At 38.8% G+C, this 15,671-nt stretch overlaps 1 protein-coding gene and 1 pseudogene across 1 annotated transcript; both read left to right on the forward strand.

The window, feature by feature from the left end:
- Positions 1–2,585: 2,585 nt before the first annotated feature.
- On the forward strand, positions 2,586–5,542 carry LOC122067236 (annotated as a pseudogene).
- A 4,284-nt stretch (positions 5,543–9,826) lies between these two features.
- Positions 9,827–12,286, forward strand: LOC122067235 (probable aldo-keto reductase 4). The gene is made up of 5 exons (XM_042631072.1): positions 9,827–10,148; positions 10,280–10,477; positions 10,737–10,909; positions 11,006–11,108; positions 11,731–12,286. Exons 1-5 carry the CDS (start codon positions 9,936–9,938, stop codon positions 12,064–12,066), a joined length of 1,023 nt encoding a protein of 340 aa, XP_042487006.1. The 5' UTR covers positions 9,827–9,935; the 3' UTR covers positions 12,067–12,286.
- The last annotated feature ends 3,385 nt before the right edge of the window (positions 12,287–15,671 follow it).

Genomic DNA, 15,671 nt, shown 5'->3' on the forward strand with positions numbered 1-15,671 from the left:
TTACCATTTGGGGGGAAGCAGTGGTCGCAGTTGTCGGGTCACTGTGGCGGTTAGACATAACGCCCGGTGGATCATTAGGACAGTCGGCAACCCCGGTGGTACATTCAAGAGGGCCAATCGTACTGCTTTTAAATTGCTGGAGTCAGCACCTTTAATTTCAATCATTTACTTTTCTGTTAAGAGCCAGTGGACGGCATTATCTTTACTTTTTCGAGTACTCACGGTGGGCCTTCTCCGACAGCCCTATGGGCGTATCGCGGGATGGAGTTCGTGGCTCGTACCCGGAGTATACGCGCACTGTGGCTGTAGTAGCACTAAACCAAAAACTTAGTAATGTTGCTTAGGTGGATGTGATTTAAAATGTATGGCATGGCATGTAGTGCATATGATTGTGTTTTGATGTGTGGACTGCTGTGTGGTCCATCTTACCACTTGCTGAGCTAGTGAGCTCATCCCACGTGTGCACTCCTTTTTAAATGATTTTGTAGGTCATACATCTGAAGAGCACGGGGTGGTTCCCACAGTTGAGTTTCCTGAAGAGGACTGGTGGGACCCTGAGGAGTTAGAGCATGGCACTGACTGCTCGTGCGAGAGTTGTGCTACGGGACTGCAGTTCTGATGCCGAGTTGAGCTCCACTTTTCAGGCTGAGCTGAGCTCTACCATGTGATGCCGAGCTGGGCTCAACCCTTGTTGTCGAGCTGAGCTCTAGCCTTTGATACCAAGCCGAGCTATGTACTCTGATTATTTTGCTGGTTTCCTTTATGTACTTGATATGTGAATTATACTTTTATTGTGTAAATATCATGCCTTCGGACCCACATGTATATAACTATTGTATCACAATTCGGGTATCAAGTATTATGGGATTATTCACAGGTAAAACTTAGTCTTCCGCTGATCTGATGAGTTTTTATTTGTTGTGTGTATGCTGTGGTGGAATACAGTATCAGATGATCCTGACAGGTTTGGGTTAACCGGTGTTAACCCGGTCACTGGCCCGGTTCAGTGTGAACGGGGTGTGACACAGGCCTTTCGACCTAACTAGTCCCACAGACCCATATTAACCCCAAAATCGCATGGACTAGGTCATACTAGGGTTGAATGAGAATCATTCAACTTTCATTAAAAATAGTGAAGAGCACTAAACACCACTGTGTGAGTGGCCCAAGGAGGTAAGAGGAGTCAAACTTAGAATCACACGCTTCTTGACGTGAAAGAAGTGGTAAAGAAATGGAAACTAAATGTAATTAAATATCCTACACTATTTATTAGGAGGGACCACTGTTAGCAAAAACGCGTTAAAACTCTGTTTTAAACACGTTCTTGTTTTTTACTATTTAAAACATGTTTTTCGTATGTTTCTCGAAGATACTTGAGAAAACTGCAAATGACAAGCATTCCCAGTCTAAACACGTTTAAAACGCGTTTAAACACGTTCCCATTTTTTTACCTTTTTTAAGGCTTAACTTGTTGAATATAATGTCTATTTAATCGACCATATTTCTCTCTTCCGAACTCTAATCGACCTGATTCTTTCGCCGGCTTGAAGCTAACTCAATGACCTATATTTCTTATGATATCACCTTCAACTCAATATCAATATATGAATCTCGAAATTGAGATACAAAATGATGCATTTGTTGAAAAATGTTTCTAAAGTGATGACTCCCAACTCAAACTGAACATATATTACTCCAAGAGTGTGTTGACTATGTTGACAACAATGACCAACATCATTGCCAAGCCACGTTGCTCAATAAAACTTAGATTTGTGTGGTGTATGAATTTAGAATTGGTGTTAGATGATATTCAATTATATATCATAAAACTTATAATGAGACATGAGATATATATGCATTAGTGTTGGATACTATAGTTGTTTTGAACATTAGATGCAGTTATTCATGTAATAATTCCTTACTTTATACGAGTATACTACCGTTTTTTTGGTCCCGTTTGTTTGAAATCTACAGGTTTAAAACCCGTACAGTCCGTTTTCCTCTTTTTCCGTTCTCTGATTTTCTTTACCGTCTATTTGATCGTATCGTTCAAAAAAATTTACTGTTTAAAACCCGTACCTTTCTTTTTTTTGCCGTTCCCGCTTTTGCTAACTATGGGAGGAACAATAGAATGAAAGTACAATTATCATCCAACAAGTTTCTATAATTTCTCATTTGAGAACGAGGATAGGTGGCCTCCCAATCACGCCAACCCTTTCTGCAAATTATCTTATTTGCTCCTTCTTCCTCCACTCGTCACGATCGGTAGCCCAATCAAGCTATGTACGTACAGTCTTTCACGATTTTTCTTATCTCATACCCCATATTATGACATAACATATAAAATATTTTAAAATTCAATGAATAAAATGATGAGGAGACATAGAGGAGGTGAAATGATACCTCCACAATTGTGAAATACAAAATTCTCACCCCCTGTTGATTCTCATGCATTCAATCATTGACCCCTTTGCTAGCGCAAGGACGACATGACTTGGGAGCGTTTTCCATGTGTTTTCCCCATTTTTTTTTCTTTTTTTATTTTCTGGTTAGTCATACACTCATACTACGTTTCCCCAAAGAGCAGTGTCCAATAGCAGTGTCCAATGAGAGCAAGTTCATTCTTCACATACAGAAACAGAAGACCAATAGTATTGACCTTTCTTTGATAGTTTTATGGTTATGTGCAGACAAGTGGTATTTTATTCTACTTTTCTGACTCAGATTTTCAATAATTAATATTGGATAAAGAACGTTAGTCAACTTAGCCTGTATGGTTTCACAGAAGAAGTGGGCACTTGCGGTTATCTTAAAACTCCTCACAAACTCACTACAAAAACCCCGAGGGAGCGAGGGAGCGAGAGAGCAAAACAGAGGAGTTTTGTGGGCATTGGGGGTTGGTGGGTTCTTCTTTGTTTGCAGTTCTTACTTCTCAGGCGATCAATCTGGTTGTTCAGATTTCATAATCCAGAAATGGGTAGTTTAAGGAAGATCAAGTTGGGATCTCCGGGGCTAGAGGTATCAGCCCAAGGACTGGGCTGCATGGGCATGTCTGCCTTCTACGGTCCTGCAAAACCAGAGGAAGAGATGATGACTCTCATCCACCACGCCATCAACAGTGGCATCACCTTCCTCGACACCTCTGATATGTACGGTCCCTTCACCAATGAAATTCTTCTTGGAAAGGTTAGATCAAACCCAAACTGAAAACTGCTCTCCACTGTTTACTGTTCTTAATTTTCTGCTCTTATTTTCTTATCATTACTGTGAGATTCATTGTTTGTGGCTCTGCGGGGGATGAAATGGGATGTTGGCTTGCAGGCTTTGAAGGGATTGAGAGAGAATGTTCAATTAGCTACCAAGTTTGGGTTTGTCCTTGCAGATGGGAAACGGGAAGTGCGTGGGGACCCGGCTTATGGGGGCCTGCGAAGCCAGCTTGAAGAGGCTCCAAGTCGATTGCATTGATCTCTATTACCAGCACCGGGTTGATACTCGAGTTCCCATTGAAGTCACTGTGAGTTTCAGTTTAATGTTCTACTTAAATCAATCTTTTTATCCAAACCCTAACTATTTAATTGAGGGTTATGCATCATCGTTGGAGGGTGTTATATAATTTCAAATGATGAATATACTTATGATTAGGTAATCAATAGCTTTCCAAAGATTGATCTTGAGATGCATTTTCTTCTTCCTGGTTTAATTTGCTGCCTGAGATCAATAAAAAAACTGGAATCTTAATTGAAAATTTAGTACATGGTTTCATCAGTGGCCCTCTCTGATTTTGAAACTGAATTTTTAAACAACCCATTCGAGTTTTGTCTAATTTTATTTGGGTTCATTACACTAGATTGGAGAAATGAAGAAACTAGTTGAAGAGGAGAAGAGAAAGTATATAGGGATGTCTGAGGCCTCTGCTTCAACAATCAGGAGAGCAAACGCTGTTCACCCGATTACAGCTGTGCAACTAGAGTGGTCATTATGGACAAGAGATGTAGAAGAAGATATAATTCCTACTTGTAGGTAAGTAAAGATTATCTGTGTTCCATTGTCTTTGCATACTTGATGGTTTAGTATTTGTAAGTTTCTAATACCTATTTCATTTGACTAAATCAGAGAACTTGGAATAGGCATTGTTGCATACAGTCCTCTGGGAAGAGGGTTCTTTTCATCAGGCCCCAAGTTATTGACAGTTTGTCTGATGATGACTTTCGTAAGGTTCATATTGTCTCTGTCTCATATAATTAATTGCATTACAATAAGGACATCTGTGAGCTTTGCATTATTACCAACTGAATAATGATAATGGTGTTTCGAGGCCATTCGGATGATGGATTTATATAATGGCATAATGTGGTGATCAAATATATCAGCATAGTTTTAAGAATATTTCACCTTGCTGTTTCTTTACTTTGTATCTTTATAACTATATGAAAAGATGTAATTTTCTTATTGTCAATAAAATCCAAGAAGATTTGCTGATTGAATAATTCATTAAACAAATGCAGGTTAAAAAATCCTGTTCTCAATCATTGCCCAACCCTGTTTTCCTCTCAAAAAGGAATTTCACTTTTAATACACTTTCCTGATTCTATCTTTTTAAGCTCACCAAAATTCTTTCAATTGATAGAACATGACTATCTTGAGAAATTGTATTTGCACTTTTTTGCATAGCTAAGATTGTAGTATCCAGTTTTTTCAGCACTTCTGCTTCGCTCCCCCACCAACCCTTTCTCATCTTTGATTGGTGAGAAATAAGGGTTCAAACATAAACCAAAAATCACTTATGTGCTCAATGTATATGGTTGCTACTAAAATATCTTATATGTAGACCTTCATATGTAAACATGTGTAAGATTTAATTTTATAGTTTCATTTTGTTTTTACTCAGTTTTCATTGCGTTTTCTGTAGATTCTTCCAAGGTTCCAAACTGAAAATCTTGAGCATAATAAATGCATATTTGAACGAGTGAATGGGATTGCCATGAAGAAGGGATGCACCCCTTCACAGCTCGCATTGGCATGGGTCCATCACCAAGGAGATGATGTCTGCCCAATACCAGGAACCACTAAGATTGAAAACCTCAACCAAAACATTGGAGCTTTGTCTGTGAAACTTACAGGAGAAGAAATGGCAGAGCTTGAATCTTTAGCTTCGGCTGACAATGTTAAGGGTGAAAGATATGGACCCATGATTGAGACATGGAGAAATTCAGAGACTCCAGACATTTCTTCATGGAAGAGTTGATCGAAGTCATACTTGTTGCTTTTACTGTAATTTCATCCCTCTCACGGATCCATGTAGCCAACCCCATTTGTTGGGAAAAGGCTTCTAAATTTCCAATGTGGCTTCTTGGAGTTTTCAAAAGTGTGTTTAAATAGAGCCTTTAGAATCATACTTTTGATTCCTCATCTTATGGTTGACCAATAAATTTAATTTTCCATTTGCATTTGCTTTTGCTTTTATTGATCTTTTTTTAACTTTTAGAGTTCTGTATTGAGAAAGCTTATTCTACGGAGAGCCTTCTATCTATTAGCACCACAATTTTTTTGTTCCTTTCAATATCAAGTTTTGGAGGATCTAAACAATCCATAACATGAAAATGTGAAAACATTAGAAGCTAAACGTTTCACTGCATGGTTTCAGTAAGATAATACCGGACAGGAAACCAGAAAGGCTAGTTCTTTTTTTGTACTTAGTTTAATCTCCATTTTGATGAAAACAGGGGATCAAAAAGAAAGCAACAACCCACTATGTTGAAGAGGATGGAGTTAACTTGGCTTGGTTATGTGGAACCAGAGTCAACTCAGGAGAGGCACTCTAGGGAGGTCGAGGAAAATATTTTTGATCAGACGCAGGAAGAGGTGCATACGTGGGCTTCTACACGAGGAGGGAGAGGCCTGGTGGTGCGTAGTGGCCTATCCAAGGTAACAATTGCTCGCAGGTACACATCGGGTGGGGTGGAGTGGAGTCAGTGGTTAATGCTATTCCCATCTCTGATTTTCAAGGTGGCAGGATAGAAATTTACTCTTGAGGCAAGGGAGGTAGACGAGGCAGCTCGAGGAGTGGAGAAGCAGGGTGTGCTGGTGCAAAATTCCAAGCAGAAAAAGGGTGGAGGTCAGACTAAGAAGTCTAACAAGTTTACTACCTCTTAGTTCCTTATGAGAGCATTGTTTTGGAATATTCGTGGTATGAAGAAGGCTTTTGCATCCAAGGCTTTGAGAATTTTTCTGCAAGATAATAATCATGCAGTGGTTTGTCTAGCCGAACCAATAGTAGTGGTGGGGAAATTCCCTGTTTTATTTTTTAATAGAATGAGGTATGCTGCGGACCTGATTCACAATGAAAGAATGGGAAACATCCAAAACTTTTGGCTTCGCCCAGGGGTAGTGTAGATGTCTGAACAACATTTGTCAATTTTGGTAGTTTGGGAAGGTCAAATGGTTATGGTTTCTCTGGTTCACGCCAATTGTTTCAGGGTAGAAAGGAGGGATCTATGGACTGATTTGGTGGTGATGTTTTCGATTGGATTACCTTGACTAGTTGTAGGAGATTTTAATGCCACCCTGTTTTCTCATGAAAGGAGAGAACTGAGAAGATTTAATGTTGGGTTAGCGGCGGAGTTCCAATCAATGGTCGATGCAGCCAATTTGATTGCAGTTCTGTCACACGGTAAGAAATTTACCCGGTGCAATAATTGTCAGAGGGGTAATGTAGCAACAGTTTTGGATCGAAGTTTCTATAATAAAGCTTGGATCGACTCTTTTATGAACTATTCTCAGCGAGGTTGCCTTCGTCTTTTTCTAATCACACTCCGTTGTTGGTTTGTTCGAAAGAAGTCTCTACGCCCCAAAATGCCCTTACTCAATTCCTCACTTTTGGGTGGATCCCCACTTTTGATAATGTAGTGAAAGCTAGCTAGGCGGGGTAAGTAAGAGGTTGTCCTATTTTCATTTTATCTAAGAAGCTTAAATGCCTGAAAAGTACTTGGGAAAATTACATGATTACTCACTTTTGGGTTTCCCTTTACAAAATTACCCACAAAACGTTTTGGTCAACAAAAATATCCAAAATTAGGTTTGGGTTTACAAAATTACCCAAAATAGTGATTCTCCTTCCTCTGCCTATTTGTTTTGTCATTTTTACCTCTGGCTTAGGTTGTAGCACGGCCTGATGGAGGCCGAGGTGGTAGCCCAGCCTGATTGAAGCCGAGGTGATAGCGAGGCCTGATGGAGGCCGAGGGGGTAGCCCGCGCTCCACCTCTGCCTCCGTAAAGCCGTGCTGAACCTAGGCCTCCATCAGTCCGTGCTCCACCTCCTCCTCCATCAGGCCGTGCTTCCACCTCGGCCTCCATCAGGCCGCGCTCTCATTTGCCTTCGTAAAGCCGTGCTGAACCTCGCCACCGTCATGCCGTGCTCCACCTCGGCCTCCGTCAGGCCGCGCTATCACCTCGGCTTCCATCAGGCCGGGCTGCTACCTCGGCCTCCATCAGGCCATGCTACAACCTTGGCCAGTGGTAAAAATGACAAAACAAATAGGTAGAGGAAGGAGAATCACTGTTTTGGGTAGTTTTGTAAACCCAAACCTAATTTTGGGTATTTTTGTTGACCAAAACTTTTTATGGGTAATTTTGTAAAGGGAAACCCAAAAGTGGGTAATCATGTAATTCTCCCAAAGTACTTTCAGATCTTGGTCACGATGTCTTTTTTGAATTTTGATGTTGAACTTGGAGATATAATAATAATAATAATAATAATAATAATAATAATAATAATAAACCAAGGGGGTAGCGTAGTTGGTGAGCAACGAATTTGATATGAGTCGTAAACTCGGACATCTTAAGTTTGATTCCCACTAAACATATCTTGGGTCACTCACACAGAGGTGTTTAGTGCTATTCACTTTTTCAATGAAAATTGAATGGTTCTCATAATCACACCTTGGGATCACTATGGGTCCTAGAGACTACCCGTCATTAACAAAAAAAAAAAAAGAAGATGAAAAAGAAAATAGTTAGAGAGTCTTCAGGAGTGTATTGAGCAACAAAGGCTAAATGATGAGTTGTTTGAGAAAGAAATTGATGCTAAGACCCATCTACCTAAGACGGTGGATAATCACATAAATCTTTGGGTTGAGAAGGCTAGGATGAAGTGAGAAAAGTTGGAGACAGGAACTCTAAACTATTTCCTCCACCTGTGAAGAATCGCCAGGTTAAGAATATGATTCGATCCCTCAACAATAAAGGTGGATTTGTCATGTCTGGGCAATCAAATCTAGGGACTTATGTGGCTGCGTTTTTTGAGAATTTTCATAAGTCCATGCCGTTGACCGAACACTAGGACCTCCTTGATTCTAATCCTTAAGAAATAAGTGATTTAGTTAATAAGGTGTTAGAAGCGGTTTCTTCTAGGGAGGAGATGAAGAGCGTGGTTTGGGATATGGATTCCGATAGTGATCCCTCCTGATGGTTTTCCTGTCACGTTTTTTCAAAAAGCCTTGGGATACGGTGGTAAAGGATTTTTGCAATGTGGTGGTGAAGTTTTTCAGATTAAGGAAGATGCCCAAGTGGGTCAATAATAGTTTCTTAACCTTTATTCCAAAGGTGGATCGACCTAAATCTCTTGCAAATTTTCACCCAATTTGCATGGCAACACTACAATAAATTGCATTTTTGGTGATGAAAAAAACTGTTTCCAAAACCCATATTTCTATCGTCTAAACTATCATCAACGAAACATATTTCCATCGCCATTCTCTAAAACGTCTATTGCCCATGTTAGCGACGAAAAATTGTTGCTATTGAGCAATCTATCTTAGGCGACAATTACAAAAAATCCGTCATTAAAAATGTTTTCTTACGCGACGTTAATGTGTTTATTTTAGGCGACGGCATATTTTTCCGTTGTTAATAATAGTATCTTAGGCGATAAAATTCATAACTCTATTGCTAAAAATCATTTTTTATTTAACAAAATTTGTTTTAAAATTTTGTCATTTTTCTTTTTCCTGTATTTACATTCATACATTTTTTGTTTAACAAAAATACAAATCCATCTAATATTAGAATTCAATATCTTCATTTAAATTTAAAAATGTGTACTACACATTCAAAAAAATCATCGTCTTTCATTATACTTTCAATAGGTTAATACATAATACTTCATTCAACTGTTCACCATTTCGATTCACCAATACACATTGAAAAAAAAAACGAAAAAACTCCATTATTTTTGTTGTCCATATTACCAAAGAAATATAATCTGCGACAAGTCATTTCAATGTCATCTTTTGTAATACTACCTCTCTTGGCTGAAATTTTGAAACTTCTATTTAACTTCATTGCACCAGAAAGAAACAAATGAGAACAAAAATAAAAATCCTCCTAACTTCTTATTCCATTTATACTGAAAAAAATAAATACGACTACCAAACGACCTTACTAATTGCCTCATTTAAAAAAAGGAAAAAAGCTGAATAGTGACTCTTCACCTATGTAAATAATGAAGTCCCGCACATCTATCTCGGTCTCTTTTTTATTTATTTATACATCATTGCATATTCAATATATATATATATATATATATCCATGAGACAAAGTTCATTGTTCATAGGCAGAAACAGATTATCATTAGATTTAACCTTTATTTAATAATTTTTCCGTATATTTATGTGTACCCAAGAGACGTGGGCACTTGCGTCAGGTAGTCACTACCACTTCTATTTCAATAATTTATTAATTTAGATCATAAGTCTTTTATGGTTTTTCACAGTAGACGTGGGCACTTGCGTCAGCTCAAGTTCTTAAAATACTAAGAAATTCACTATAAATACCGAGACACAGGAGTTTCTTGGGAATTCGGGGTTGTTGGTTTCTTTTTTTCTGCAGTTCTCACTTCTCAGGCGATCAATCTGGTTGTTCAGGTTTCAGAATCCAGAAATGGGTAGTTTAAGGAAGATCAAGTTGGGATCTCAGGGGCTAGAGGTATCAGCCCAAGGACTAGGCTGCATGGGCATGTCTGCCTTCTACGGTCCTCCAAAACCAGAGGAAGAGATGATTTCTCTCATCCACCACGCCATCGACAGTGGCATCACCTTCCTCGACACCTCTGATATGTACGGTCCCTTCACTAACGAAATTCTTCTAGGAAAGGTTAGATCAAACTCAAACTCAAAACTGCTCTCCACTGTATACATCTCTTAATTTTCTGCTCTTATGTTCTATTTGAAATTCATTCATTGTTTGTGGCTCTGTGGGGGATAAAATGGGATCTGGGCTTGCAGGCTCTGAAGGGGTTGAGAGAGAAAGTTCAATTAGCTACCAAGTTTGGGATTGTCGATGCAGATGGGAAACGGGAACTGCGTGGAGACCCAGCTTATGTGAGAGGAGCCTGCGAGGCCAGCTTGAAGAGACTCCAAGTCGATTGCATCGATCTCTATTACCAGCACCGGGTTGATACTCGAGTTCCCATAGAAGTCACTGTGAGTTTCAGTTTAATGTTCTATTTAAATCAATCTTTTTTATCCAAACCCTAAATATTTAATTGAGGGTTATGTTATCATCATCGTTGAAGGGTGTAATCAATAGGTTTCCAAACATTGATCAATAAAAAAAAACTGGAATTTTAATTGAAAGCCAAACATACATGGTTTTATCAGGGGTCTTCTCTGATTTTGAAACTGAATTTTGAATCAACCCCCATTGAGTTTTGTCTAATTTTATTTGGTTTCATTACACTAGATTGGGGAAATGAAGAAACTAGTTGAAGAGGGAAAGATAAAGTATATAGGGATGTCTGAGGCCTCTGCTTCAACAATCAGAAGAGCACACGCGGTTCACCCGATTACAGCTGTACAATTAGAGTGGTCATTATGGACAAGAGATGTAGAAGAAGATATAATTCCTACATGTAGGTAAGTAAATATTATATCTATTCCATTGTCTTTGCATACTTGATGGTTTAGTTTTTGTAATAAGTTACTAATACCTATTTCATTTGACTAAATCAGAGAACTTGGAATAGGCATTGTTGCATACAGTCCTCTGGGAAGAGGGTTCTTTTCATCAGGCCCCAATCTTATTGACAGTTTGTCTGATGATGACTTTCGCAAGGTTCGTATTATCAGCTTTTCATTTTCTGTAGTTTATTACCAACTGAATAATGATAATGGTGTTTCAAGGCCATTCTGGTGATGGATTTATGTAATGACATAATGTGGTGGTGATCAAATATATCGGTTTCTTCGTTTGTTGTTTTAGAGTATGCCATCTTGCTATTTCTTTACTTTGTATCTTTATAATATATCAAAAAAAAAAAAAAAAAAAATGTAATTTTCATTAAAACCAAGAAAATTTGGAGATTGAATAATTCGTTGAACAAATGCAGGTTAAAATCTTGTAACTCAATTAAAAACAAATTGCATTTTCTAAAACTCTATCCTAATTCTCTATTTTTATGCTAACCAAAATTCTTTCAAACAGTAGAACATGACTATCTTGAGAAATAGTATTCACTCTGTTCAGCACTTCTGCTTCACTCCCCCACCCATCCTTTTCCATCTTTGATTGGTGAGAAATAAAGGTTCAATATAGACCAAAAATCACTTGTATGCTCAATGCATATGATTGCTACTAAAATATCTTATTATGTAGACCTTCATTTGTAAACAAGTGTGAGATTTAGTTTCATAGTTTCGTTTTGCGTTTATTAAGTATTTATTGTGTTTTTCTGCAGAACCTACCACGGTTCCAAACTGAAAATCTTGAGCATAATAAACTTATATTTGAAAGGGTGAATGGGATCGCCACGAAGAAGGGATGCACGCCTTCACAGCTCGCATTGGCATGGGTCCATCACCAGGGAGATGATGTCTGCCCAATACCAGGAACCACTAAGATTGAAAACCTCAACCAAAATATTGGAGCTTTGTCTGTGAAACTTACAGGAGAAGAAATGGCAGAGCTTGAATCCTTGGCTTCAGCTGGCAATGTTAAGGGTGAAAGATATGGATCCATGATGGCGACATGGAGAAATTCAGAGACTCCAGACCTTTCTTCATGGAAGAGTTGATCAAAGAATTGATCAAAGACATACTTGTTGCTTTTAGTGTATTGTCGTCCCTCTCATGGATCCGTGTAGCTGACCCTATTTGTTGGGAAAAGGCTGAGTTGTTGTTGTCCTAAATTTCCAATGTGGCTTCTTGGAGTCTTCAAAGTGTGTTTAAATAGAGTTGCTAGAATCATACTTTTGATTACTCATCTTATGGTTGACCAATAAATTTAATTTTCCATTTGCTTTTGCTTTTATTATTTTTTACAATTACAGAAAAGCTTATTCTACGCAAAGCCTTTCATCTGTTAGCACCACAAATTTTTTTTTTTGGGTTCCATTAATATTGAGTTTTGGAGGATCTAAACACACCATAACATGAAAATGTGAAAACATTAGAAACTAATATTGGACAATAAACCAGAAAAGGGCCTAGTTTTCTTTTCCTTTTTTTTTTTTTTTTTTTTTGGGGTACCTAGTGTAATCTCCATTTTGATGAAAACAATGATTCAAATAGAAAGCAGCAACCAACGAGGGGCTGGTTCTAGTTAATTATTATTTTTTTCTTTCTTTATTAATTTTGCACAATTTGACTAGCTAATCTAGTCTGATGGTTTTAACACACTGGTTCAAAATTGTAGCAGTAATTGAAGAATAAGGTGGGGATAAGTGTCACACCCCTCATTCACTTACCTGAAGGTTGGTGACTTGGACATGTTCTCATTTTCAATAATCCAATCAGGATCCTCGATGTAATACTTTAAGATTACAAATATATGAAATGAATTAAAATCCACAAGTATGTAATGAATAGTAAGATAATACAACTAATGAACTTCTACTGATAAGTATCATGCATATACAAAAGAATGTGAATTCTTGTCAAGAAGTAATTACATGTACTATCCATAATCTTACATCAAATACTTACGCAAAAGAGTCAAAAGGTAATAATGATATCTATCACCCTAAGCGTGCCCCGTAGGCACAGTCATCATAAACACATGCTTGCTTGTGCTCTGCCAGCTCCTCAGCCCATAGTTTATTTTCAAGCAGCGTTGGAGTCTCCACAATGGCATCAGAGGGAATACCTGAATCAACATCTAAAATAAAAAAATACAACAAATGTGGCGAGCTTCCATAAAGCCTAGTGAGAGGTGAGACATGCAAGCAAGCACAATCAAGTATGATTCAACAATATGTATCAGCAAAATTGAATGAATGAAAATATATGATCCAGTTATTATCACAATCCTAATCATAAAAACTAAGTCTAGACAGGGTCTTAGTGCTACTGCAACATAGGTGGTATCCTGGTCCCAAAATTTCAATCGGCCACTCGATGACAAGCTAGGAATGAGTAAGGAGCATACTGGTCCTTACATACGCACTTTGGTTGCCCGTCCCTATTAATAACCCTTCATTGCCACAACACCGGAATTACCATCGGCTATGAAGGACATGCCTGCCTCTGGCAACAATCACCTCATACTGCAGACGTGGCATTCCAGAATTTGATCGTCACACCTACCACTAGTGGGATTAGCCAATACTTTTCCCCCTATGGGCAAGGGGTTGTAGCACCCGAATCTGTTAGCCTAACCCAAAGCAATCTGCTATATAAGTACGTCACATCATAATAGTAATGTGGTCATGATTGGAATGTAAGATTATTATCACAAAAGCCAAACATCCAGGCTAAGTCCAAATGGGGTCTTAGTGCTACTGAAACATAGGTGGTATCCCTGATCCCAGAATACGCCATTGGTCATCCAATGGTACAAGCTAGTATACTAGTCCCTACATGTATACTTCGGTACCTGGCAAACCCCTCTTAATAACCCCTAGAAATCACAACACTGGAAAACCATTGGCCATAAAGGATTTGTCTCGACACCAAAAACAACCTAGGCCACATTGAATGGGTGGAATTAGCCAATACCTTTCCCCCTATTGGCAAGGGGTTGTAGCACTCGGGTTTGTTATCTTAATCATAAGCATACTACATGGGGCGCACAATTATCAATCATCCACAATCCACATACGGAAACACTATCTCAGAAACCACCTTCAGCCACCCTAAGCCCCACAACAACATTCACATACATCCATTCTCAATGAGATAACAATTTTGAACCATTAACCCACACACAAACACACACAAAATATACTTCAACTTAAAGAATTTACATGTAACCTAGATTTAAGCAACCAACATGATCAATCCATAAATAAATTAAAAGTAAACACTACGTAAAATAAAATACAACACCTACTCACCTCTCATCTCTACGAGCCGTATACTATCGATGACCTCACGTCGCTTAGTCTTATCGCGAGAGGAGGTCAACAAGTGAGAAACAATCCACTAGAGACACAAACTAGCCTACTGGCCCTACCATACTCATTATCTTTGGGGATCTGGATTATAGTCAATAAAAAAGGAGAAGGCATATGTTCATTTCATTTGTTTTACCAAGGAGCCGATCATGGTACCTCGCAAAGACCCCATGATTTCCTTATCTGATGTAGACCTGAAGGGCCTAAACTGATTGCACAACAATGGCATCGTAGTTCAGCTGGTAATCTCCAACAGCCCATTCCACGGAGTCCTGATCGATATCGATGCTTTAGTAGATGTAATGTCCTACTCGGCTTGTCAAAATCTTGGCTTTGAAGATGTAAGCTCAAGCATTATGAAGGACCCTATACAACTTTGCAGGTGCCTTATTAAACGTAGAAGGCTGCATCGAACTACCTCTGTGACAATAGACGAGAGCCCTCGCTTAGCCACCATCCAGGTCAACTTTATGGTTGTCAAGGTCACAATGGCTTACAATGCCATCCTTTAATGACCAACTTTGAAAGACTTGGGGGCTATAGCCTCCACTAAACATTTGAAGGTGAAGTTCCCCATAGAACATGGGATCAGTGAGTGCCGATCGGACTAGAAGGAGTCACGGGAGTGTTATGCAAACTTCATCAAAGTAATAAGGAGCGCCTGCTCATGTATAATGTGTAGTATAGAAGTGAATGATGTCAGGGGCAAGTCCCAACTATAACAAGGGAAAGGATATAGGATTTATGAGTGTCGTTTAGACCAGAAAAAGTTATGGGAGTGTTATGCAAACTTTGTCAAAACAAAGAACGCCTGTTCAAGCATAATGTGCAGTGTAGAAGTGGAGGATGTCAGGAACACGTCCTAGCTATAAGGAGGGGAACTAGTGGAAGACTGGTCCAAGGTCCACTATTTGAATAAGTTCTAAGTTGCACCATTTATCTTGGAGCATTGATGAGCCACAAACACAATAGTAAAGTTATAGAATTCCTCAAAGCCAAAGCAAATGTCTTCTCTTGGTCAGCCCATGATATGCCAGGCATCCCAGGGATATAGCCAAACATAGCCTGAATATTGATTAGATGAGGAAGCCCATTCAATAGAAGAGAAGAAACGTTGCCCCTGAGTGGTAAAAGATCATCAATGAAGAAGTGGAAAAGTTGAAGTCTTCACACCTAGTGAGAGAAGTAAAATTTCCGACATGATTGGCAAATTTCGTGATGTTCCCCAAGTCCAACGGGAAGTGGAGTATCTACATCAATTACATTGATCTCCTCATAGATGCCAC

Source organism: Macadamia integrifolia, unplaced genomic scaffold (assembly GCF_013358625.1).
Source record: "Macadamia integrifolia cultivar HAES 741 unplaced genomic scaffold, SCU_Mint_v3 scaffold2774, whole genome shotgun sequence".
Classification (NCBI taxonomy): domain Eukaryota; kingdom Viridiplantae; phylum Streptophyta; class Magnoliopsida; order Proteales; family Proteaceae; genus Macadamia; species Macadamia integrifolia.